The 25636-nt window shown below is 43.5% G+C and overlaps 1 protein-coding gene across 2 annotated transcripts in view; it reads left to right on the forward strand.

Moving 5' to 3' along the window:
- CCDC146 (coiled-coil domain containing 146) overlaps nucleotides 1–25636 on the forward strand; it is a 125035-nt gene that overhangs the window by 4856 nt on the left and 94543 nt on the right. The window contains exons 1-2 of one of the 2 annotated variants that reach the window (XM_074942535.1): nucleotides 2700–2791; nucleotides 12981–13136. In XM_074942535.1, coding sequence (XP_074798636.1) covers nucleotides 2780–2791; nucleotides 12981–13136 — 168 coding nt within the window. In that variant the 5' untranslated portion in view covers nucleotides 2700–2779. Of the gene's footprint in view, nucleotides 1–2699; nucleotides 2792–12980; nucleotides 13137–25636 lie in introns of those variants that run through there. The other variant, XM_074942537.1, reaches the window with a different exon arrangement.

Genomic DNA, 25636 nt, shown 5'->3' on the forward strand with positions numbered 1-25636 from the left:
GGCAGAGCAGAGGTGAGGTGAGCTGGGGCCGGGCACAGGGCGGGGAGCTGCCAGTGGGTGCTCTGCACCCACCAAATTTTCCCCATGGGTGCTCCAGCCCTGGAGCACCCAGGGAGTCAGCTTAGGCGCCACTTTTGATGTGATCTGTGGGGGAATGGCTGCTCCCCCTGCTCCCCCCCAGCTACACTCCCCTGCCCCTAGGAGCCAGAGGGACCTGCCAGATGCTTCGTGGGAGCTGCCCCAGGTAAGCACCTCCGGGACTCCCCACCTCGCCCCTCAGCAGGTGCCTCTGGCTCTTAGGGGTGGGGTGGGCACGGTTCTGGGGGCAGTCAGGGGATGGGGGTGGATGGGGTACGGGTCCTGGGGGGGCGTTAAGGAACGCAGGGGGGTTAGATGGGGCAGGAGTCCCGTGGGGCGGGGGTGGGCAATGACCCCCTCGTGGGGTTAGGAGGGAACCCGTTGTTAAGATTTTGGCACTGGGGGTAACTAGTGGTGTTCCCCAAGGGTCAGTCCTAGGACCAATCCTATTCAACTTATTCATAAGTGATCTGGAGAAAGGGGTAAACAGTGAAGTGGCAAAGTTTGCAGATGATACTAAACTGCTCCAGATAGTTAAGGCCAAAGCAGACTGAAGAACTTCAAAAAGATCTCAAAAAACTAAGTGATTGGGCAATAAAATGGCAAATGAAATTTAATATGGATAAATGTAAAGTAATGCACAATGGAAAAAATAACCTCAACAATACATACAATATGATGGGGGCTAATTTAGCTACAACTAATCAGGAAAAAGATCTTGGAGTCATCGTGAATAGTTCTCTGAATACATCCACGCAGTGTGCAGCAGCAGTCAAAACAGGATGTTAGGAATTATTAAAAAAGGGATAGAGAATAAGACTGAGAATAACTTATTGCCCTTATATAAATCCATGGTATGCCCACATCTTGAATACTGCGTACAGATGAGGTTAAGTCCATTAATGGCTATTAGCCAGGATGGGTAAGGAATGGTGTGCCTAGCCTCTGTTTGTCAGAGGGTGGAGATGCATGGCAGGAGAGAGATCACTTGATCATTACCTGTTAGGTTCACTTCCTCTGGGGCACCTGGCATTGGCCACTGTCAGTAGACAGGATACTGGGCTTGATGGACCTTTGGTCTGACCCAGTATGGCCATTCTTATGTTCTTATGTTCATTTGTTTAATTGCTTTGCAGACCTCCTCAGGTGTTGGGGGGTTGGCAAGAGTTTCCCAGATTGGGTGTTGAGGGATGGAATCAATGGTATCGTCAGTCACAGTCGATTCTCGATTTAGAAGCTTTTGGTAGTGTTCCTTCCGGTGCTCTTTGATTGATTCGTTATCTTTAAGATGAGTACTACCATCTTCGGATCTCAGAGGTATGAGGACACATGAGCTTGATCTGTACAGGGTCTTTGTCTCACAAAAAAAGCTCTGCAGATCATGTCTGTCAGCAAATGTTTGGATTTCTTTTGCTTTGTCTTCCCACCATTTGTTTTTTGATTTCTTGAATCCTTCTTTGAACTTCAGCTTTGAACTGATGGAAAAAGCTTTGCTTCTGACTGGATAGTAGTTGGTTTTGCCAGTCACAGAAAGCTTCTTTTCTGGTCCAAAAGGGCTGTAATCTCAGTGTTGTTGTCAAACCAGTCCTGATGGTGGCGGGTAGCAAGGCCAATGGATTCCTTGCAGACCTCATGGATGGTCTGTTTTAGGGCTTCCCAGTCTTCTTTGACACTTATGTTGTCATTTCCAGGTGTGCATATGGCCAGTTTTTCACTGAGAAGTGTTTGGAAGTTCTCTTGGTGTACTGAGGATTGAAGTCTTTAGATGTATTGCCGTCTGTGTGATTTGGATTGCTTTCTATGTTTCGGGCCTTGCCAATCAGCTCCTTCCCCTCCCTCCCAGCACCTCCTGCCTATCACAATCAGCTGTTCAGTGGCATGCAGGATGTGCTTGGGGGAGGGGGAAGAGCGAGGGCAGGAAGAGGCAGGGGGAGGGGCAGGAAGCGGCGGGGTTGGGAAGAGGTGGGCTCGGGACTTGGGGGAAGGGATGGAGTGGGGGCGGGGCCTGGGCCTTGGCGCCTCTGCTTACTCATACTGGTGAGTAGTTAGTTACTTGCATGACTTCCATTTAAATCCACTGGATTGCTTGCATGGTAACTGCTTATCATTATGAGTAAATGGTTCCACCATCTGGCTCTGTGTTTTCAATTTATGCAAATATAACTTAACTTGAATGCATAATTGTTAAACAAGCTTGAGGTAGTAAAAGAGGACATCTCTTTAGTGTGCTACTTCAGTACTAGAAATTTACAATGTGGTATTACTCTGGCAAAGAATCTGTGTTCCTACTACTATGAGACAACAAGTGCAGGTGACTGGCAGTTATTAATAATTCAATAAAATGTGTTTCTCAGCATACATCTTTCTGTAATTCAGTTTCTAAATTTGAAGAATGAAAGTTTAAAGGGACTGTCAATTCTATTTAATTTGGCAATTCTGTGAAGAGAGAATGTATAAATATGGTACCTTCTTAAGCAGCAGATCTGCATATACAGGGTCTTATCTTATTTGAGTAACTGCAATAAGATTTTACTGTTTTTCACTCCTGTTAGTCCTGCAAAAATTAACACAGCTAGGAGACAAAGATCTTGATTCTATTCTGATTCATCCACAGAACTGTTTTCTAAAGAAGTCTTGTGATTAAGGCACTGGACTTGGACTCAGGATCTGGGTTCAGTTCTTGACTGCTACAGACCTTTCTATGTGGCCTTGGGTAAGTCACTTATGACTCAATACTGCAAACTGCTCCATTGGCTGGACCTCTGTGTCTGATTTCATCAGGGATCAAAAGTTTGTCTGTCTTGCAGTTCTCAGTGCAAAGATCAAGGTTTTGGCCTCTTTGGGTAAGTCTACACTGCAACTAGGAGAAAACCTCCCTACTTGGGTAGACAGACTGACTCTAGCAGGGCTTGAGCTATCGCTAGTGGCACTCCAGCTATCAGGCTAACAATTGCAGTATGGACATTGCAGCCTGGGCTGGAGCTAGACTTGAGAGCTCAAGTCGCCATGTCCATATTGCTATTTTTAGCATGATAGCTTGAGCCCAGCTAGTATAAGGCTCTACCCAGGCTGGGAGGCAAACTCGCATCTGCAGTGTACATCTGTATTCTGAAAACATTCCAAAACTGTAGAACCATTATGTAAGTTTATAACTCGTTCCAAGTTTCATTTATATTTGAGTTAGACATTTCACTTTTTAGATATTGGAATACAATGTAACTTCTCTGCTTTGCATTGTGACCCTTAAAGTCTAGTATCTCCCAAGATACTTTTTAATTCTGGTATTTGGGAGGCAATTGATATATTCATTATAAATTTATATTAGGCCCATGGAGAATGGCATATGCCTTTACTATAGTATAAACTGCTTCCATTTTAAGAACAACATAGCTTTGTTATGTTCTTCCCCCCTGAATAGTTTAGATCAGCAGTTCTCAACCAGGGGTCCGAGGCCCCCTGGGGGGCCGCAAGCAGATTTCAGGGGGTCCACCAAGCAGGGCCAGCATTAGACTCACTGGGGCCTTGGGCAGAAAGCTGAAGCCCTGCTGCCTCAAGCCTTGTCACCCAGAGCTGAAGCCGAAGCGTGAGCAGCTTAGCTTCACAGGCATGGGGCCCCAGGGAACTGCCCTGCTTGCTACCCCTTAACACTGGCTTTTATATGCAGAAAAAGAGTTGTTGTGGCACAGATAGGCTGTGGAGTTTTTATAGCATATTCAGGGGGCCTCAGAAAGAAAACGGTTGAGAACCCCTGGTATAGATAGTGTAACTGCAACCTACAGTGTGAATGCCATATATCCACACACACATGGATACTTCACCTCTGTTTAGAATTTCTTCCATGTATCCTTTGTTTTTTTCTTAAAATCTTTCAGCATGGCTTAGAGACCTGAACAGAACAGCAGCAACATTGAAGATAATAAATATATTTAGCAATTTTAACATTTTGTAGATGAAAATTATTTTTTATTTATCAATATGTGTACATGTTTATGTACAATACTTCCTGGATTCAGTCTTGGCATCTGTGCTGTTTACATTGGGCTCACAATGTTTTGACTCCTCTAGGAGGCAAGCAACTTGTTTTTTTCCATTAGCAAATATAGCTGCTTAAAGCTATCTGTAAATGTCAAAACATCCTTGAAGGAATTCCAAACAGCACTAAAAGCAGGCTTAAATTTTACCATTCAAAGATTTCACTGCCCTAAGAGACCACCGTAGCTTTCATTAGCCAAATGTAAATTATACAACACTTTTGTGTTTGTTTTTTTTTCCCCGACAACAGTTCTAAAAAAAAGGGTGGGGACCATTATCTCAAGACTTGGCACTCTGGTTTTTGAGTTGGAAGATACTGGAATTTTTATCTGAGAGATCTGAATTATGCTATTTCAAATACTGATTTGGAACCCACTCTGAAAGAAAAGTGTGTTTATCTATTTCACTTCAATTTAATCCTGACTTCTGTCATTTTATTATAAACAGATTTAGGTTAGGGGGGAAAAAATTCATTACATACTACATTATAGGTTTGAGGGGATGGCAAGCTCGGCTAATTTGTGGGTGGGTTCCACCTAGCACAACGAATTTGGCCTGTACTAGTACTCAGTGCTGCAACAGAATGTTAAGTACTCTGCATAGCCATTACTGCCATCGTGAAGCAGATGAAAAGATAGTCTTACCTGAATTTACTTCTGTTGTTGACAAAACACAGAAAGATGTACAAGAGGACAGAGCACAAAGTGAACCTTTACAGAACGCCACAATCTGCCCTTGAGAATGTTTGGCGCTATAAAAGACAAAATGGTGGTAAAACTACAGCAGGCTCACAATCAGTGGGTCAACAGCTGAGATAATATGCTATGTCATTGAGAGTGTGGAGAACAGCAGCTGCATCCTAAAGCCTCATTCTGTAGCTAGTTACAATCCAAAACATGAAATTATAGTTTATATATAAAGTTTGACTGTGTTACAAAAGATCACTTACATTGAATTGAATGCTAACTGTTCATCTCAAAAGATGATGGTGTAAGCATCAAAGCAGTTCAGTTACTGTGTGTCATGCTACAGCAGGGGTGGCAAACCTGTGGCTCCAGAACCGTATGCAGCTCTTCAGACGTTAATTTGTGGCTCCTTGTATAGGCACCGACTCCGGGGCTGGAGCTACAGGCGCCAACTTTCCAATGTGTCGGGGGGGGGGGGTGCTCACTGCTCAACCCCTGGCTCTGCCACAGGCCCTGCCCCCACTCCACCCCTTCCCACCCCCTCCCCTGAGCCTGCCATGCCCTCGCTCGTTCCCCTCCCCCCCAGAGCCTCCTGGACACCACAAAACAGCTGATCGATAGGTGCAAGGAGGGAGGGGGAGGCGCTGATTGGCGGGGCTGCTGGTGGGTGGGAGACGCTGGGAGTGGATGGTGGGAGCAGATGGGGGGCTGCTGACATATTACTGTGGCTCTTTGGCAATGTACACTGGTAAATTCTGGCTCCTTCTCAGGCTCAGATTGGCCACCCCTGTGCTACAGCATCATGAGTGGCTAAAAAGTCCAGTACCCAAGTGACAGTCCTTGCCATAGATAATGCACATGTAAAGTGCAGGGCCAGAGGTTGAAGCCAAATTACTACTAGCTCTCGAGACCTGCTGCCTCTTCCTCTTTGCTCTCTTCTCTTTTTTTCACCACCTCTCTTCAACCTCTTTGACTCCCTGGTGCAGTACAGTCCTCCAGGATAGCCTATTACTAGTAGCGTCTTCCCAGATTGTGCTGTCAGTGTTGAAAGTTTTCAAGTCCTTCTTGCATATGTCCTTGAGCCTGACCCTAGATCAGCCCAATGGCTTTGGAGCAGCCACATGTTCTCTGTATAGGAGATACTTTACATAATGGCAGAAGCTGACACTTGTGGGTGCTTTGCAAATGTGGTACAAATATGAGCCTTACTGTGTCATGTCATAATTTAAAATTGTAAATTAAAGTAAAATTGAGAGGCAGGGTAACCCTGTGGTTAAGGCACTAGACTCAGGTTCCATAGATCTGTGTTCATTTCTCAGTTCTGCCATAGATTTTCTATATAACCTTGGGTAAATTACTTAATCTCTCTGTGCCTCAATTCCCTGTCTATAAAATGGGGGTAATAGTACTTTCTGTGTCTGTCTTGTCTATTTAGATTGTAAGATTTTAGGGGCAAACACTGTCTCATAGTATCTGTTGTACAGAACCAAGCAGGATGGTCTCTACAGTCTTCACTGGGGCCTCTAGTTACCTAGAGCAGTGGTTCTCAAACTAGGGCTGCCGCTTGTTCAGGGAAAGCCCCTGGTGGGCCGGGCTGGTTTTTTTATCTGCCGAGTCTGCAGGTTCGGCCGATCGTGGCTCCCACTGGCCATGGTTCGCCCCCATTGGCCTGGAGTGGCTCCCACTGGCTGCAGCCCCCATTGGCCTAGAGCAGCGAACCGCGGCCAGTGGGAGCCGCGATCGGCCAAACCTGCGGACTCGGCAGGTAAACAAACCGGCCCGGCCCGCCAGGGGCTTTCCCTGAACAAGCGGCAGCCCCAGTTTGAGAACCACTGACCTAGAGTATTGTAGAGCTGGCTCCCACTAATGCCAGAAACTTGGTGACCTACATTCGTAAAACAGAACATTTTATAAAGATGGGATTTTGCCAAACACAAGAGGAGGAATGTAATACAGCCAAATTTTCAGATCTTTATTCACTACTGACTCGGGCTAAATACCTTTTTATTTTATCACTATTTATAACTGTTATTGAACTCTTCACAGTGTTTTGGGATAGAGTGTGTGCGACCAGCATCCCGGGGGAGCCAACTGAGGTCACTCAATTAGGGTGAATTTGCAAAGAATATGGCAGGCAATACCCAAAGCTGGTGGATATTCCAATACTTAGATTTACCAAGCCAGCACAACACAGCTCCTATTATACCTCACTGGTTACTCAGAAGCCAACAACACAATTCCCTTAAAGTAACTCAGCCTCAGGCCTCCACCTAGACAAATATGATGAGGATTAATGAAAATCTTACTCATCATATAAAAAAGGTTCTACCAATCCCAAAGGATCAAACACATTACCTCCTAGGTTAATGAATATTCCAGATTTTATCCAAATACATGCTTACAGTCAATTCTTATTAACTAAACTAACATGTATTAAAAAAGAAAAGAGAGAATATAGGTTAAAAGATAAATATACATACAGACATGAGTTCAATTCTTGAGGTTCCAATTCATAGCAAAAATGGTGAGCTTTGCAGATGCAAAGAGATCTTTCAGAAATAGTTTCTAGGTTATAGTCCAATGTTTGTATTCAGGATGGTCCAGTCAGAACTGGGATATCAGTCCTTATGGTTTAGGCTTCCCCTGCATGAAACCTCAAGCAGATCTAAGATAAAAGGGATCAGGACCCAAGGGTCTTTTATGCAGTTTTCTAGCATCCACTTGACCATACAATCCTGGGTAAACAATAGGCTTTTGATGTAACCTTCTGTTTCCTAAACCTCACCAGTAATTAACTACATGGATTAACATAATTTATCCATTAAGCAGTTTATCACAAACTTTAAAGAGACACATAGACTATTACATCATTGCACACAAAATTCATCTAAATGTTAATATTCCCGTTTCATCTCTGAATCAATAGCTATAGTGATAGACAGGAACTGTCTGTTTTCATGGCTAGCATATATAAGTAAACACTCACAATTAATATCACTTCTAACAACATAGGTTTTCATTTCAAAGTTCTAGCCCCTCGAATGGCCCTTATTACCATTTGCATACCTTTCTAACATGACTTTAAAGGTTGGCTCTGGGTTATTTAGCCTGCGTGCAGCTCTTTAACCCTTTCTGGCCATGTGTTACACTTTGTATAAGATTCGTTGCAATTATATAATAGTGGTAACAATAATGATTTGCATGGTTATATTTTAATTAGACAATGTTACAGTGTGTATGAAAGATATAATAACTTTTTGATGTTGTTACTTACAACAACCTCCTTAAAAGCCACTTCTTCGAGAAATCTTTCCTACCCCCTTCTTTTCTTCAGTAATTTGCCAACTTTCTCCCTTTTCTCAGAAATTGTGCTGTTTTCTCTTGTGTTTGCATGTTTTGTAATTTGGGGCCTGATCTTGCAAACACTTATGAACATGAATAACTTTCACTCACATGAGTAATACCATTAGACCAGATCATGCCCTCAAGATCCACCTATGTAGGGTCCCCTTTCTATGCAGATGTCTCCTTCCAATGTAAGAGGATTGGGAAGGCCAGGAGAAGAGATGGGCAATTTCATGCTGGATGGGAGGAAAGGGGAACACACATCTTATCCCTTGACTAGCCCTAAGGAAGTTCAGATAAAAGGTATGGTTGGCTGTAGGATCCTATCCATAGTAGAGATTCCTCCCTTTATGGGGTATCCGTAGGTAGCCATAACTAGGGAGAGCCCCTGGTTTAACAATTACTTTGGAGATACACTACCAAGCAGGAGTGGCACCAGAAATAAAGGGACAGTGTAAAGGCACACTGTCTCTGTGGGGCTGGGCAGTATGGTTACTAACTTTCTACTAACAGAAAACCAAACACCCTTGCCCTGCCCCTCCTCTGAGGCCCCACCCATGCCCCCACTCCTTCTCCAAGGCCCCACCCCCACTCACTCCATCCCACCCCCTTACCCGTCTCTCGCTCTCCCCACTCTCACTCACTCATTTTCACTGGACTAGCTCAGGGGGCTGGGGTGCAGGAGGGGGTGAGGACTCCAGCTGGGATGCAGGCTCTGCGGTGGGGCCAGAAATGAGGGTCTTGGGGTGCAGGCTTTGGGCTGGGGGGTGCAGCCGAGATGTTTAGAGTATGGGAGGAGGCTCCAGGCTGAGGCAGAGGGCTGGGGTGCCGGGTGGGGGCTCTGATGTGGGGCCAGGGCTGATGGATTTGGAGTGCAGGAGGGTGCTCCAGGCTGGAACCAAGGGGTTCGGAGTGCAGGAGGAGGCTCTGGGCTGGGGATTGTGCGGGAGGTGTGAGGGCTCTGGATGGGGGTGTAGACTCTGGGGTAGGGCTGGGGATGAGGGGTTTGAGGTGCAGAAGGGTGCTCCGGGCTGGGAATGAGGGGTTCAGAGGGCAGGAGGGGGATCAGGGCTGGGGCAGAGGGTTGGGTCACAGCGGGGAGGGGGGAGTGAGGGCTCAGGCTGGGGGTGTGGGCTCTGTGGTGGGGAACCTTTTTTCTGTCACAGGCCATTGACCCCCAGAAACCCACCCACGGGGGTGTGGAGACTGGGGGCTTCCTCCCACAGCGGGACCAGGTGGCACAGCCCCGCGGGGGGGTGGGGGGGGGAGCATAGAGGCTTGGGGCTTCCCCCTGCAGCAGGATGAGCCAGAGCAGTGGCTACAACCCCGCGGGGGGGCAGGCATGGAGTCTCGGGGCTTCCTCCCACAGTGAGATGAGTAGGCCCAGTGGCTCCAGCCCTGCGAGGAGGCGCCAAGACTCAGGCGAGCCGGTGCTCATGGCTCCTGACCCACGGAGGGGTGGGGGGCCTGCTGGCCAGATGAAATTAACCAGGGGGCACCACTGGATCTGGCCCACATGCCCTAAGTTCCCCACCCCTGCTTACGTGTAAGAGCCAGGGGAGGGACATACCATCTGCTTCCCAGGAGCCTGCAGAGCTGAGGCTAGCAGGGAGCCTGTCAGCTCTGCTGCGTGGCGCCACCAACTGGACAGTCAACGGCCCGGTCAGCAGTGCTGACCGAAGACGCTAGGATCCCTTTTCGATGGGTGTTCTGGTTGAAAATCGGACACCTGGTCACCCTAGGGCGATTCTGTAGGATTTGTTTGGTTTAGGGATGATCCTGCACCTCTCCAGCAGAAAAATGTGAGGGGAAACTTCAAGAAATCTTCAAATTTTTCCTCTTTCTTACCATTCTACTAGAAGTTTTACTGAGGGAGAGGCCAACCAAGCCCACTGAATTCAGTGGAACTGCTTGCACAAATAAGTGGTTTTGAAACAAGTCCCTTAGGTTGTAAACTATACAGACAGGGAACATATTTAACTGTGAAAGCGGGGAGAAGGGGGGCTCTCTCACATATTTAACTGTGATAATATGATCACTGTAATTCGGTTTATGTATTCTGTATTATTGTTTTTGCTGGTCCTTTAATTATCATGATTAATTGTTGCTATTTGAGGTGTTACTCACTACATAAGAATTCCTCTATGGACAAGCTCATAGTATCATAAAATATTAGGATTGGAAGAGACCCTCAGGAGGTCATCTAGTCCAAGCCCCTGCTCAAAGCAGGACCAATAAAAACTAAAGCATGGGCTGGGGCTGACATAATGTAATGTTTTTAATATTTGTGTCCTGTTTGTAAATTTCATGATCCTGTGAGGGAAGATCTGTTTACACCGACTTGAGGGTGATACTAAATCTCTATAGATGTATGTAATATTTTGAGCCCTAAACTCTCTGGGGCAAGATTGCCTTCTTATGTAACCCTTCTGCCAGGCCGAGTTGATAGCAGCAAGGGCCGTGTTCAGTACACAGGGGTTCCCTCTCATCAAAGCAAATGCAAAACTGGCTCGAGCCCCCACCCAGTGACCTGGGAAAATCTTACACACACCCCTGGGCGCCTCAGAGAGGCAATACTTCCCCTCTCGCAAGCACAGAGTCTCGGTGTAGTAGAGAATCTTTAATAACATGAGGTAAAACGACATCAGCATTAAATTAGGAAAACACCACAATTAGTGTTCATTAACCAAACCATGAGCAAAGACCCACCCCAGCAAATTGGGCCACGTCCGTTCCCTCAGGTTCTTGAGTCCCACAACCCAAACGTCTCGAGTCCAGCAATCCAAAAATCACCCAAATTCCAAAAAGTCCAGCCCCAGAGTTCAAAAGTTCATCTGCAGAGTGTTACTCCCCAGTCTGGGTGAAAATGTGCATGTGTGTGTGTGTGTGGGGGGGGGGGGGGGGAAAGAAGAGGTAAGGGGCACCTTACGTGACCTGAAGCTGACTGACTGCCCCACAGGGCTCCGCTCCGCATCTCACAAACGGCTCCGCTCGCTGTCTCACGAACACTCCGCCAGCCCATCCACGAACAGCACCACTGCACTCTAGATCTAGGCTCCCCACTACTTGGCACAGTGCTCAGTGATTTCAGCTCTCAGTAATTTTAGCTCTTTAGTGATTTCAGCTTGTAGTAGTGGGAGCCTTAGTGCTGCTGCACCATAAGGTCAAAGTGAATTCAGCACAGTACCTGTAGCTAGACTCTTAATACCCCAAAATTAGCTCTGACATTCCACAGTGGAGAGAGACAGGTGTAATTGATGTTTCAGGCCCTCACAAAGGGGGCCTACACCACCAGGTACTAATACCCCTCTCAAATCACAGAGTTTTAGAACCCATGTCCCTTGCCTAGCGAGTGCTACTTAGTTGATGGTGAGTCCCTCCATCATACAAAAAGCCAAGTACAGTTCCACTGTCCTTGATTCCCATAATCAGGGTAATAACAATTTGTTGTTCCTGCCCCAATAACAGAGACACTGGGGATCCCACAGCAGCCAAAGTGACCATTTGGGCAGCTATGGCCTCATTCTAGGCGGGATGGGTATGCCTATACAAATCAGATCAGCCCCTGAAGTTCTTTTCCACAACTTGCCACACCTCACCACCAGATGTCAGGGTGGAGCTCATCCTGACTCTGCTTACAGTTATATTGTGTTTTTATGATACATATATTGGGCCACCACAGGAGCTACTTTAGTACAAAAAATAATCTGACTTTATTCTGCTGAATATATGTACATTACAGAAAAAACAATTAAAATCTAACATGGAAAAAATATGAACAGGTCACAAAATAGTAAGATATGATAATAAAATGTATTTAGTGAGAGACTCCTCTTTAACACATGGTAATTCCTTAACTACAGAAAAATAAATATAATTAGTTGAGTCTTGACAACAATCTCAATGGCAGTTTTTTTCTCAGTCATCTAACTCACTCTGATGTGTTTTGACATACTAACAGTGGAGTCAAACTCCTCCCAGTATTTACCATCAGCCAGATAGAGCCTACTTTTTGTGACTCCAACCAATCAAATCTCTTCCTACAGCTCAAGAGGAAACAAATGTCTGAAAAGCTTCTTGAATTATAGCAATCTGAATCAAAGCACTAGTCTATACTATAAAGACTTTGCTGGTATAACTACACAGCATATACCAGTAAAAGGACCTAAACCATCTCCTTAGACAACAATCTATACCATTAAAAGGACTCTTTGCCACTATACATTTTATTTACGCAGGCGATTTTGCTTGCATAGCTATATTGATTGGAATGTGATTTTTGTCCCCCTCTCTACTCCTAGCCAACATAGCTATGCTGGCAAAAATTTGTAAATCTGGCCTACAAATGCCTCTCCACTGCCTCAAGTCACTTGGAGGTGAGGACTCTCTGCACTTTATAGGATAATGCCAATAAAGAGGTGAAGGCATAGCTCTCAAAACGTTTGACTCTGACTGTGCTTTAAGGAGGATTGTCTTCTATCTACAGAATTATGGTGTAACTAAACTATTAGAAGGGTTTTATAGCATTTATACCATAGAGTAGGACACAGTCTCTTTACAGCTTTCATTAAGGCAAACCTCTGAAAATGATCATTGTGTAGTTTTCTTTATTTGAACACAGTTCTCATTCCAACTCACATTATATCTTTGTTTTCTTCATCTGCTGCATATTTGGTTGCCAACCCTCCAGGATTGTCCTGGAGTCTCCAGGAATTAAAGATTTGTAATGAAAGATTGTCATATGATGACACCTCCAGGAATAAACCTAACCCTACTTGCATAGTGTGTGTTTATAAAGATCTGTAAATGCTGAATATTGGTATTTTTATTACTTCACAGAACTTTGAAAAAATGAGTGATGCTGGTGAAGAAAGTTCCAGTGACTCAGAAACAGAGAAAAAGGAGCCTATTTATGCCATACCTCCATCAATTAATATCCAAGATGAGGGATCCATTGATGTAGCTGCAAGTCCTGCATTTCAGTATCTAGATGAGGTACTGTATGCCTAGCTTTCTAGAATACAAGTGTTAATAGTTAGTCTGAAATCCAACAACTGTTGGTAGCAACTGAAAGTTGTTACCATTTTTTGCTGTTTGGCCTATGTGAAATGAGTTGGTGGTCTTCTCAGTTTCCTAATGGATAGGGACCAACATCACAAAAACAACCACAACAAGAAGATCTGGTGTTGGCAGTTTTGGCGGAGATGTCAAGGATTAATGGGAGATGGAGACAGATTTGCCCTCCATAATAAAGGTGGTGTCTCACGGTCAGAGTTGTTTGGGCTGGAAAAAGCTTGCACTGCGGTTGCCCATGCTGAACTCTGAGTTAAAAGAGGACTTCATTCTCCAGTGCTGCAAATCTAGTACTTATTACAAGAATTATTTTCACTTTAGGGAAGAAATTATTAAAGTTGGAATATTCTTCAATAAGGTGAAATAACCATACAATAAATCACAAAGCATTAATTTTACTTTTACAGATGACGCAGCTGACAGCCCCATCGGTAGTCTGCCTTCTTTCTTCCCTAGACATTGAAGGACAGGGACCACAGAGCTGTCTGGCTATCTTACAAGATTAGAGCATGCATGGGGGCATATCTCTTGCAGGATGGAATGCACACACAATAGTTTCTCTCTGTAGGTAGGGAGACCATGGACATGGTCTTGAGGAGGCTGTGAACGGTGCTGTTTTATTTTTATGGTATCTAATTATTTTTTGCAGCTAAAATGATAATTTTCACAAAGGCTGCATGGGGGAGAGGAAAGCTACAGTTAAAAAGCATCACAGGCTCTGTGAGCAGCTAGTGGTAGCAGAAGCCATTTGGAGCAAAGCAGCTTTGCAGGGCTGCCTTCATTAAAGGAACTGTTAGAGACTATTTAATTAAAATGTTTAGAGTAATAACTTGAAAGTGCTTTCTGTTAATTTGGTAAAAATCATATCCTGGATTAATAAACCCTTTGGTCTTCAACCTCAGCATTTTACTATAAATATAAATACAACATCTTCTGACTTTAAGGAGCCCAAGATAAAGTAGTTACTTTATAAACAGGAAGCGTGCTCAAAGCTATCATAATAAACTCAAGGTAGCACAGTACATGACAATCTCTTAGATACTCAGTTCAATTCAAAGGGATCCCTTAATCCCCAGTATTTCTGAAGACAGCCTGAAGTAACAGCTCCAGAATGAGCTTCACAAGCTTCTCAGTGCTATGAACCTGCCTAAAGCTCAATCATATAGATCCATATTGATGAAAATGAAACTAACTGACCTTTTGGGAGATGAGGTACAGAGCTGCTGGGAGAGGTAAATGCACTTGCAAATTAGAAATAGGACAGGTTTCAGAGTGTTAGTCTGTATCAGCAAAAACGAGGAGTCTTTGTGGCACCTTAGAGACTAACACATTTATTTGAGCATTAGCTTTCGTGGGCTAGAACCCACTTCATCAGATGCACGGAGTGGAAGATACAGGAGCAGGTATAAATACGTGAAAAGATGTGAATTGTCTTACCAAGCGTGAGGTTAGTCTAATGAGACAATTCAATTGACTGCAGGATACCAAGGGAGGAAAAATAACTTCTGAAGTGGTAATGAGAGTGGCCCATTTCAGACAGTTGACAAGAAGGTGTGAGTAATAGTAGGGGGAAATTAGTATTGGGGAAATTAGGTTTAGGTTTTATAATGACCCAACTACTCCCAGTCTTTATTCAGGCCTAATCTGATAGTGTCCAGTTTGCAAATTAATTCCAGCTCTGCAGTTTCACGTTGGAGTCTGAAAAACTTCAAAAACAGGCTCCAATATGAAACTGCAGAACTGGAATTAATTTGCAAACTGGACACTATCAGATATTGGCCTGAATAAAGACTGGGAGATAGTTATTTCTCCTCCCTTGGTATCCTGCTGTCAATTGAATTGTCTCATTAGACTAACCTCACACTTGGTAAGACAATTCACATCTTTTCTTGTATTTATACCTGCTCCTGTATTTTCTACTCCATGCATCTGATAAAGTGGGTTCTAGCCCACGAAAGCTTATCCTCAGAAATAGGATAGTAATTCCAAAAATTCTCAGTTATTTCAACTTGTGCTCAGATTTACATGGAGAATACAACTCATGATGAAAGGTAAAAAATTATGGATATACCTATAACTGGTCCCAAATGATTCTGCTTCTTTGAATGAAATGGTCAGAAAAAGCTTGTCAGGAAACAAAATTAGGAAATGAATCTCTTGATTTAGAATTTACTAAGGACTCAGTCCAGCCCCTTCTCTATGGTAAAGGCCTGTAGAATTAAATATTAATGTATATCCACAGTATAGTCTTTTATGTGATGGTAAAATTATACAAAAGCTTTTAGGGAAATTTCTGCATATTAGAACTGCTAGAAGTACAGAGAAGGGCAACAAAAATGATTAGGGTATGGAACAGCTTCCATAACAGGAGAGATTTAAAAGATTTGAACTGTTCAGGTTAGAAAAGAGACAACGGGGGGAGGGGGAATATGATAGAGGTCTATAAAATCATGAATGTTCTGAACAAAGGGAATAGGGAAGCGTTATTTACCCCTTCATATAACACAAGGGGTCACCCAATGAAATTAATAGGCAGCAGGTTTAAAAAAAAAACAAACAAAAGTAAGTACTTTTTCACACAATGCACAGTCAACCCAGGGAACTCGTGCCAGGGAAATGCTGTGAAGGCCAGAACTATAACTAGGTTCAAACAAAAAAAGTTACATAAGTTCATGGAGGATAGGTCCATCAGTGGTTATTAGCCAAGGATGCAATCCCAAGCTCTGGGTGTCCTTAAGCCTCTGACTGCCAAAAGTGGGGACTGGACAATATTGTTAACCACTTATGCTAAACAATCTGTTCCACCTTGTATTTAGTTGTGATACACAGAGTATGTTTCCCAGACCTGAAGAAGAGCTCTGTGTAACCTGGAAAGCTTGTTTTTCTCACCAACAGAAGTTGGTCCAGTAAAAGATATTACTTCACCCGCCTTGTCTCACTAATATCCTGGGACCAACACAGCTACAACAACACTGCGTATGAAGTTTGGCAAAGTTATAAGCAAGTTAAAACAGGGTCTTATGGGAAGTGTTGGAGAACTTTAGTAGGTGGTGCACTTATAATATTAAACTTGTATACAAAAAATGAGCATATAAAGTGCATAAGGCATTCATGAACAGAGCTTTTGATGTGATTTTTTAAAAGGAGCTAATAAACTACTTTATTCTCAGTGTAATTTTCAACAATTACTACTTATACTTTGTTTCGGTCAGGCTTTTCATTTCTTAGTCACATTTCTTTTCTTCCAATAACATGCATTTGGTTTTGTTCAATGAACTTATGGAGTACTCAGAGATAAAATGTATGACTTCAGTCACAAAGAGGTCTGTGCATTGATGCGGAATTCAATTTCTATGAGTAGCTTGCAAAGTTTTCCACTTGAACGGAAGCAGATTGTCTCTGGTTTACTGGTTAGCCATTTATGCCTATTTAGTAGCAAATACTGTACCAACAGAGACACCTTACAGTATTTTAACATTTTAGAATAGATAGTCCTTTTGGCAGTGAACCTCCTGTTCAACTCAGTCTTGCTTTTCACATGTAAATAGCAGATTGCATGTTTGACTCTTGCTGCACAAAGTATCTTATTATTTTGTAACACATTTTGACATTATTTAGCCTGCTTGCAATGGTAAAAACTTTTTAAAATGGTTAAAGGGATGAATAAAAGCCACTTAGTCCATCAAGATGTGCTCCTTTTCAGCAAGTTATTTACTATCAAGATGACATCAAGATGACTAAATAGTTCCACTGCTTTTTCCATTAGTAGAGTTGTGGGGAGGAGGCTGTTTCATGCATTTGAATCTGATGGATGCATGGAAATGAACATCCAAGTGGTGTTCTATTTTAATTTTTTACTGGTGTGGAGTTAAAATGACTATTGCTTTATGTTTCCACCATTTATTATTGAAATGCTTTTGTAGTTAATCTTCATATCCTGTGAACATTTCCTGAAATCCCATTTTTCTCCAGTGTAAGCCAAAAGAAATAAATCCCTGGAATCTACTCTGTATGGCAGGGATTGGCAACTTTGGCCCATGGCCCGTCAGGGAAATCCGCTGGCAGGCCAGGATGGTTTGTTTACCTGCAGCGTCCGCAGGTTTGGCCGATCACAGCTCCCACTGGCTGCGGTTCGCCATTCCAGGCCAATGGGAGCTGTGGGAAGCAGCGGCCAGCACATCCCTCAGCCCACACCACTTCCCGCAGCCCCCATTGGCCTGGAACAGCAAACCGCAACCAGTGGGACCTGCAATCGGCCAAACGTGCGGACGCTGCAGGTAAACAAACCGTCCTGGCCCGCCAGCAGATTTCCCAGATGGGCCGCGTGCTAAAGGTTGCCAATCCCTGCTCTATGGATTACTTTAATTGGAGTCTATTTTGTATATCATAGCTTATCATTTTAAGTTTTAATAGATTTATAGAGCAAATATGTACCCCATGAAATAAACTCCTCTAATGTCATCTTGAATTTGCTTCATTCTAGACCACATTTGTAGAATTTGGCCCTAAAAATAAAATTTACCATGATTTGATTTAAAGTTACTTGTCCATTACTTAAGTTTTTAGATGCATTAACAATTAAGCAAAATTAACATAATTCTTCCAACAATTGACTGCAACAAAAAGTTCACTCCAAGTTTACAGTTACCCTCTGCTGTAATAAAAACTTACATACAAAGATACTAGCCTTAATCCATTACCTGACCTATCTTAAAAACAAGATGTTCCTCATAGCTAACCTCCCTCAGACAAAGGCTTGAATGAACAGATGGGTTTTGCAGTCTGCCCTGAGGTATATCTGTATTCTTCATTCATTGCAGCCTTTTCTCATCTCTTATACTTTATATTTATATTTTTTGTTTTTTAAAAAGCATCTCAGAATTTATGCTTAAGGCCTTTACTCACTCTGTGGCAGCAACCCCCAAATTCCACAAAGTTAATTAAGTCTGCTGTAAAATACCCTTCATTCCCACCCTGTCTCCCTGTACACTCACATGCACACATACAACAATGGTTCTGAATTGAATTTGTCACTGGTTGTTTTCAAGGATTCCCTGCTCCTCACCTCATCCCTACCACAATGCCTAATTGTTTTGGGGTTGGCATCAAATTAAAATCTGTTTGTTGATTTTATTTATTCCTTTTTTATTTATAGACCATAAAAAAGCACCATATGCAGGATCTGAGTTCTCTGCAAGTTATTCAAAATTATAAACCAAGTACAATTCAGTTTACCCCATCTATCAAATGACAGCTGATAATGACAGGTTTCAGAGTAACAGCCGTGTTAGTCTGTATTCACAAAAAGAAAAGGATACTTGTGGCACCTTAGAGACTAACCAATTTATTTGAGCATAAGCTTTCGTGAGCTACAGCTCACTTCATCGGATGCATACTGTGGAAAGTACAGAAGATTTTTACACACACAAACCATGAAAAAAAATGGATGTTTACCACTACAAAAGGTTCTCTTTCCCCCCACACCCCACTCTCCTGCTGGTAATAGCTTATCTAAAGTGATCACTCTCCTTACAATGTGTATGATAATCAAGGTGGGCCATTTCCAGCACAAATCCAGGGTTTAACAAGAACGTCTGGGGGGGAGGGGGTAGGAAAAAACAAGGGGAAATAGGTTACCTTGCATAATGACTTAGCCACTTCCAGTCTCTATTCAAGCCTAAGTTAATTGTATCCAATTTGCAAATGAATTCCAGTTCAGTTTCTCACTGGAATCTTGCTATTACAACAGAAAAACTTCAAAACCACTTTCATGTCTGTAATTGCGTGACCAGAGAGATTGAAGTGTTCTCCGACTGGTTTATGAAAGTTATGATTCTTGACATCTGATTTGTGTCCATTTATTCTTTTACGTAGAGACTGTCCAGTTTGACCAATGTACATGGCAGAGGGGCATTGCTGGCACATGGCATATATCACATTGGTGGATGTGCAGGTGAACGAGCCTCTGATAGCGTGGCTGATGTTATTAGGCCCTGTGATGGTGTCCCCTGAATAGATGTGGGCACAGTTGGCAACGGGCTTTGTTGCAAGGATAGGTTCCTGGGTTAGTGGTTCTGTTGTGTGGTATGTGGTTGCTGGTGAGTATTTGCTTCAGGTTGGGGGGCTGTCTGTAGGCAAGGACTGGCCTCTCCCAAGATTTGTGAGTGTGTTGGGTCATCCTTCAGGATAGGTTGTAGATCCTTAATAATGCGTTGGAAGGGTTTTAGTTGGGGGCTGAAGGTGACGGCTAGTGGCATTCTGTTATTTTCTTTGTTAGGCCTGTCCTGTAGTAGATGACTTCTGGGAACTCTTCTGGCTCTATCAATCTGTTTCTTCACTTTCGCAGGTGGGTATTGTAGTTGTAAGAATGCTTGATAGAGATCTTGTAGGTGTTTGTCTCTATCTGAGGGGTTGGAGCAAATGCGGTTGTATCGTAGAGCTTGGCTGTAGACAATGGATCATGTGGTGTGGTCAGGGTGAAAGCTGGAGGCATGTAGATAGGAATAGCGGTCAGTAGGTTTCCGGTATAGGGTGGTGTTTATGTGACCATCGTTTATTAGCACTGTCGTGTCCAGGAAGTGGATATCTTGTGTGGACTGGTCCAGGCTGAGGTTGATGGTGGGATGGAAATTGTTGAAATCATGGTGGAATTCCTCAAGGGCTTCTTTTCCATGGGTCCAGATGATGAAGATGTCATCAATATAGCGCAAGTAGAGTAGGGGCGTTAGGGGACGAGAGCTGAGGAAGCGTTGTTCTAAATCAGCCATAAAAATGTTGGCATACTGTGGGGCCATGCGGGTACCCATAGCAGTGCTGCTGATTTGAAGGTATACATTGTCCCCAAATGTAAAATAGTTATGGGTAAGGACAAAGTCAAAGTTCAGCCACCAGGTTAGCCGTGACATTATCGGGGATAGAGTTCTTGACGGCTTGTAGTCCATCTTTGTGTGGAATGTTGGTGTAGAGGGCTTCTATATCCGTAGTGGCCAGGATCGTGTTATCAGGAAAAATCACTGATGGATTGTAGTTTCCTCAGGAAGTCAGTGGTGTCTCAAAGGTAGCTGGGAGTGCTGGTAGCATAGGGCCTGAGGAGGGAGTCTACATAGCCAGACAATCCTGCTGTCAGGGTGCCAATGCCTGAGATGATGGGGCGCCCAGGATTTCCAGGTTTATGGATCTTGGGTAGTAGATAGAATATCCCAGGTTGGGGTTCCAGGGGTGTGTCTGCGCGGATTTGATCTTGTGCTTTTTCAGGGAGTTTCTTGAGCAAATGCTGTAGTTTCTTTTGGTAACTCTCAGTGGGATCAGAGGGTAATGGCTTGTAGAAAGTGGTGTTGGAGAGCTGCCAAGCAGCCTCTTGTTCGTATTCCGACCTATTCATGACGACAACAGCACCTCCTTTGTCAGCCTTTTTGATTATGATGTCAGTTGTTTGAGGCTGTGGATGGCATTGTGTTCTGCACAGCTGAGGTTGTGGGGCAAGTGATGCTGCTTTTCCACAATTTCAGCCTGTGCATGTCAGCGGAAGCACTCTATGTAGAAGTCCAGTCTGCTGTCTCCACCTTCAGGAGGAGTCCACCTAGAATCCTTCTTTTTGTAGTGTTGGTAGGGAGGTCTCTGTGGATTAGTATGTTGTTCAGAGGTGTGTTGGAAATATTCCTTGAGTCGGAGACGTCGAAAATAGGATTCTAGGTCACCACAGAACTGTCTCCATTCATTTGCAAATCCTCCTACCTTTCTCCAAATTCCAGGTGAAATAAATGGGCTCTGCAACATGCCCTGAAAGTCAGTAAATATTTTGTATCAGGTATGGGAGGGCATTCCAGTGCTTGGTCCCTGCCAGCCTCCTCTTTCTTATATCAAAGGGGACCTAGAATCAACAATCTGCTGATTATAACTGTGTCAGTCTATCCTGGAAAAAGAGACTGTTTCTTGGGTAGAGTAGTCCCAGACCATGTAGGTTCTTCTTAGGTCAAAACCAAGATCTTAAAATTTATCTGGAAGCTCACAGGTGTCAAGTGTTCTCTCTATGAGACACCCAGCTTAAGAAGTTGATAGCTGTCTTTTGCACCTGTTCTAGTCTGGGAATGGATGGCAGTTGCAACATCTGAGTACAAAAGGTACAAAAGATAGCCTTCCATCTAGGTGTAGATAGTAAACTGCCTTCTTAATCCACTGCTGCTACTTGATCTTCAAATGTAATTTTTGATCTAGCTGTACTCTTCAGGTTCTACATTTGCATAGCTAATGGCAATTGAAAGTCCTTAATCTTAGGGTCAGATATAAGCTCCACCATGTTTTCTGATTATTGCTTCCATCCTACCAATATTTTGTTTTGATTTAACTTCTATTTCATTTTAGATTTGACGTAAAAGTTCATCTGAGAATCTCCAAAGTGATCTTGGACTTTGGTTTTCAGACAAAATATGAATAGTTGCTTTAGCTTTTCTATTTTCAGGTCTTTGGGACCATTCATGATTCTTTGGACTTAAACTCACAAGTCATTAGCCAATATTCAATTTTTTAAAATAATTTGTCTGTTACAGCCTGTTGTGTGATTAAGACAAGTCTATTTTCCTTAACTATCATTTTTATTTCATTGTATTATTTTTTCTTCAAAATATATTAATAAGTAGCTAATTTCCTTTGTAAGTCACAATTTAAAGCTACTCTCATGCTGTCAGTTTGTGCCGCTCAGACATATTGGAGTTTTGACAAGTACAGTGTTGCAAGAGGTTGTTTTTTCCAGCTTCTGGGAAGCTGTAAACAGGCCTGTTTGTGAAAAATAAAGTTAGATCACATTTTTCTAGAAATATTTTGTTACATGTGATTAATGGTGCAATTCCATGATGATGAAAGTAAATCAGCTGGTAAAAAATGAGTAGCAAAGGCTTATGAAAATATGAATTCAGATGTGGAAAGTGAAACATGATACAAGAAATACTATAGTAAGACCTACCAATATTTGGGTTCACCACATGGATATTTGAAGACCTGAGCTAGGCCCTTTGGATTTGGTATTTTGGTACCTGCACTCTATCTACTGCCATTCCAAACTGGCCTTGGCTCTGTCATCTCATTATGAACACAGAATTGCTATGTATGAGGAGACCAATAATTTCATGTTTATGATGCTTATTTTCTGTAGCATTTTAACCAACTTACAAATTACGTTAAAACATGCATCTGAAGTAGTGGTTTTTTATCCATGAAAGCTTATGCCCAAATAAATCTGTTATTCTTTAAGGTGCCACCAGACTCCTTGTTGTTTTTGTGGGTACAAACTAACATGGCTACCCCCTGATATTAAAACATGCAACAGGTTCAAACAAAATCACATGAAAAGCAAAACTACATCAGTTTTTCATGCCAAAATTGAAGGTTGAATATAAAATTCCTCTCCTCTTAAAACAAACTGAATGCACGTGACCCTTCTGAGCTCTAGTGGGATGGCAGTTTGTAGACCCAGGGATGCAGAGGTAAAGATAGAAGCTGTACTATGGTACTTCTGCAAGTTCCTGAGGATTTTTTTTTAAATACACCATTCTGACTCATCTTGAAGAAAAAGCTGGAATGGAGTGAAGGTGCCACAACTTCTACTGCATTGTCCACAGAATTTACCTTATGTGGCAACTGCCACAAAATCCTCCTCTCAGACATAGAAATCCTGTTTTTCTGGAAATCCAGCTGTCTTCCCATCTGCCATGCCACCTAACTTTTTTCACTGGGCAGGCTTCAGTTGTCTTCTGCCTGACTCTTCCTTACTCTGAGGAGGGAATTCTGCCTGTTTTCAGTTCACGTGGTCCACTTAGGTCCTGAATCTGTAGAAGAAGGAAATCCCCAAGAAAGCTTTTATGACCATGCTACTTCAAGCTGGTGACCCCCCATATCTTTCAAGGTAAAAACTGGAACTCACCCCTGCAGCCAATGTGAACCCACCTCCTTAGGAACCCAGTCTCCATGCCTACTCCCATCTCCATCTATTCCCAAGTGTTTGACCCCTTTCCACCTTGTTGACTCCTACTTCCTTCCAAGTGCCTGTCCCCATCCTGTTCCCATCCACTGGTGCTTCCCCCCACACCCCTCCAGCTTCCCAGTTCCTACCTATTTCCACCCTTTTTCTTCTTTCCCAATTCTGTCTCTTCCATCGTGCCAAATGCTGCCTCCAATCTGCTTCTACTGGTGCATTGTCAGTATCCCCTTCCATTCATACTGCATTTGGCAGCCAGAAGGAGGCAGAAGGCACTTCCCTCTCGCAGGCCAGTGGCTAAGCAATGTCAGGTTTCAGAGTAACAGCCGTGTTGGTCTGTATTCGCAAAAAGAAAATGAGTACTTGTGGCACCTTAGAGACTAACCAATTTATTTGAGCATAAGCTTTCGTGAGCTACAGCTCACTTCATCGGATGCATGTGAGCTGTAGCTCACGAAAGCTTATGCTCAGATAAATTGGTTAGTCTCTAAGGTGCCACAAGTACTCATTTTCTTTTGGCTAAGCAATGTTTTCCCTCAGAGTTTGAATGTCTGTTGCTCCATCCTCAGAGATTGATGGACCTGATAGAGATCCTCCACTCAAGAAAGACTTAGATTCTGACTTTAGTCTGCAGTAAATGGTGGTCTGCCAATACAGGTGCAATTATCACACCCCTTTTATCCTCATCAAATTGAAAGATAAAGGCATAAAGTGACAAAATCCCCATGAAGTTTTATGGGCGTTTTACCCTTTCCAGTGTCAGCTCAAGCTCAAAGTGATAGATGGGGCTTGTGCTCATTAATTAAGGGCAATATTGTGGCTTTCACACTGTCAGTGAAATCCTGTTTCTGCTGCTTTGGATCTGTGCAGCATGGGAAAAGTTGTCTGACAAGGATTCTTCAGATGGAGGAACTTTTCCATGGTGCATAGACTAGGGATGAATGTAAATTTGTCTTACTTTGAATATATTTTCCTTATTTTTTTTTCCTCTGCTCAGTGCAGGAGGAAAGAGCAAGTCACCAAGGAGTTGGTTACATATTTCTAGTTCTTCAAATATTTGCATGGATCCCACTGTTTGGGTGTATATGAGAGTACAACACAGACAAAATCTCATAGTAACCCTTCTTTTTCTGACCTGCACAGATTTAGACCTGGCCCTGGCATGTGTTAGAGCTGCCTAAGAACTACTTTAAACTGCACCAGCTGGCAGTGTAGTCCCCAAAGGACCATCCACTCACTGAGAATTGGCAGAGTCCAATGGTACATTGGGCAAGCTCCCTGCACTGGATAGGGTGGAGTGACATAGAAGCTGGCTACATGCCTGACCAACCCTATTGCCTTCTATGATGAGATAACTGGCTCTGTGGATCTCGGGAAAGTAGTGGACATGATATACCTTGACTTTAGCAAAGCTTTTGATACGGTCTCCCACAGTATTCTTGCCAGCAAGTTAAAGTATGGATTGGATAAATGCACCATAAGGTGGATAGAAAGCTGGCCAGATCGTCAGTCTCAACAGGTAGTGACCAATGGCTCGATGTCTAGTTGGCAGCCGGTATCAAGCAAAGGACCCCAGGGGCTGGTTTTGTTCAACATCTTCATTAATGATCTGGATGATGGCATGGATTGCAAGTTTGCAGATGACACTAAGATGGGGGGAGAGGTAGATATGCTGGAGGGTAGGGATAGGGTCCAGAGTGACCTAGACAAATTGGAGGATTGGGCCAAAAGAAATCTGATGAGGTTCAACAAGGACAAGTGCAGAGTCCTGCACTTAGGAAGAAAGAATCCCAGGCACTGCTACAGGCTGGGGACCAACTTGCTAAGCAGCAGTTTTGCAGAAAAGAACCTGGGGATTACAGTGGACGAGAAGCTGCATATGAGTCAACAGTGTGTCCTTGTTGCCAAGAAGGACAACGGCATATTGGGCTGCATTAGTAGGAGCACTGCCAGCAGATCGAGGGAAATGATTATTCCCCTCTGTTCGGTACTGGTGAGGCCACATCTGGATTATTGCATCCAGTTTTGGGTCCCCCACTACAGAAAGGATGTGGACAAATTGGAGCGAGTCCAGCAGAGGGCAATGAAAATGATTAGGGAGCCAGGACACATGACTTATGAGGAGAGGATGAGGGAACTAGGCTTATTTAGTCTGCAGAAGGGAAGAGTGAGGGGTGGGATTTGATAGCTGCCTTCAACTACCTGAAGGGGGTTTCTAAAGGAATGGAACTAGGCTGTTCTCAGAAGTGGCAGATGACAGAACAAGGAGCAATGGTCTCAAGTTGCAGTGGAGGAGTGTCATGGTGTATGCACACCCCATCCCCCTTTGGGGCAGGGCAGAGGAGTGATATCACTGCAGTTAATCTCCCTGGTGGCCCTTGGGCAACTGCAGAGTTACAATGGCAGCCCTTGGACACAGGGCAGCACAGCCTAATAGAGTCACTATGGTGGT

The sequence above is a fragment of the Natator depressus genome, chromosome 1, assembly GCF_965152275.1.
Source record: "Natator depressus isolate rNatDep1 chromosome 1, rNatDep2.hap1, whole genome shotgun sequence".
Lineage (NCBI taxonomy): Eukaryota > Metazoa > Chordata > Testudines > Cheloniidae > Natator > Natator depressus.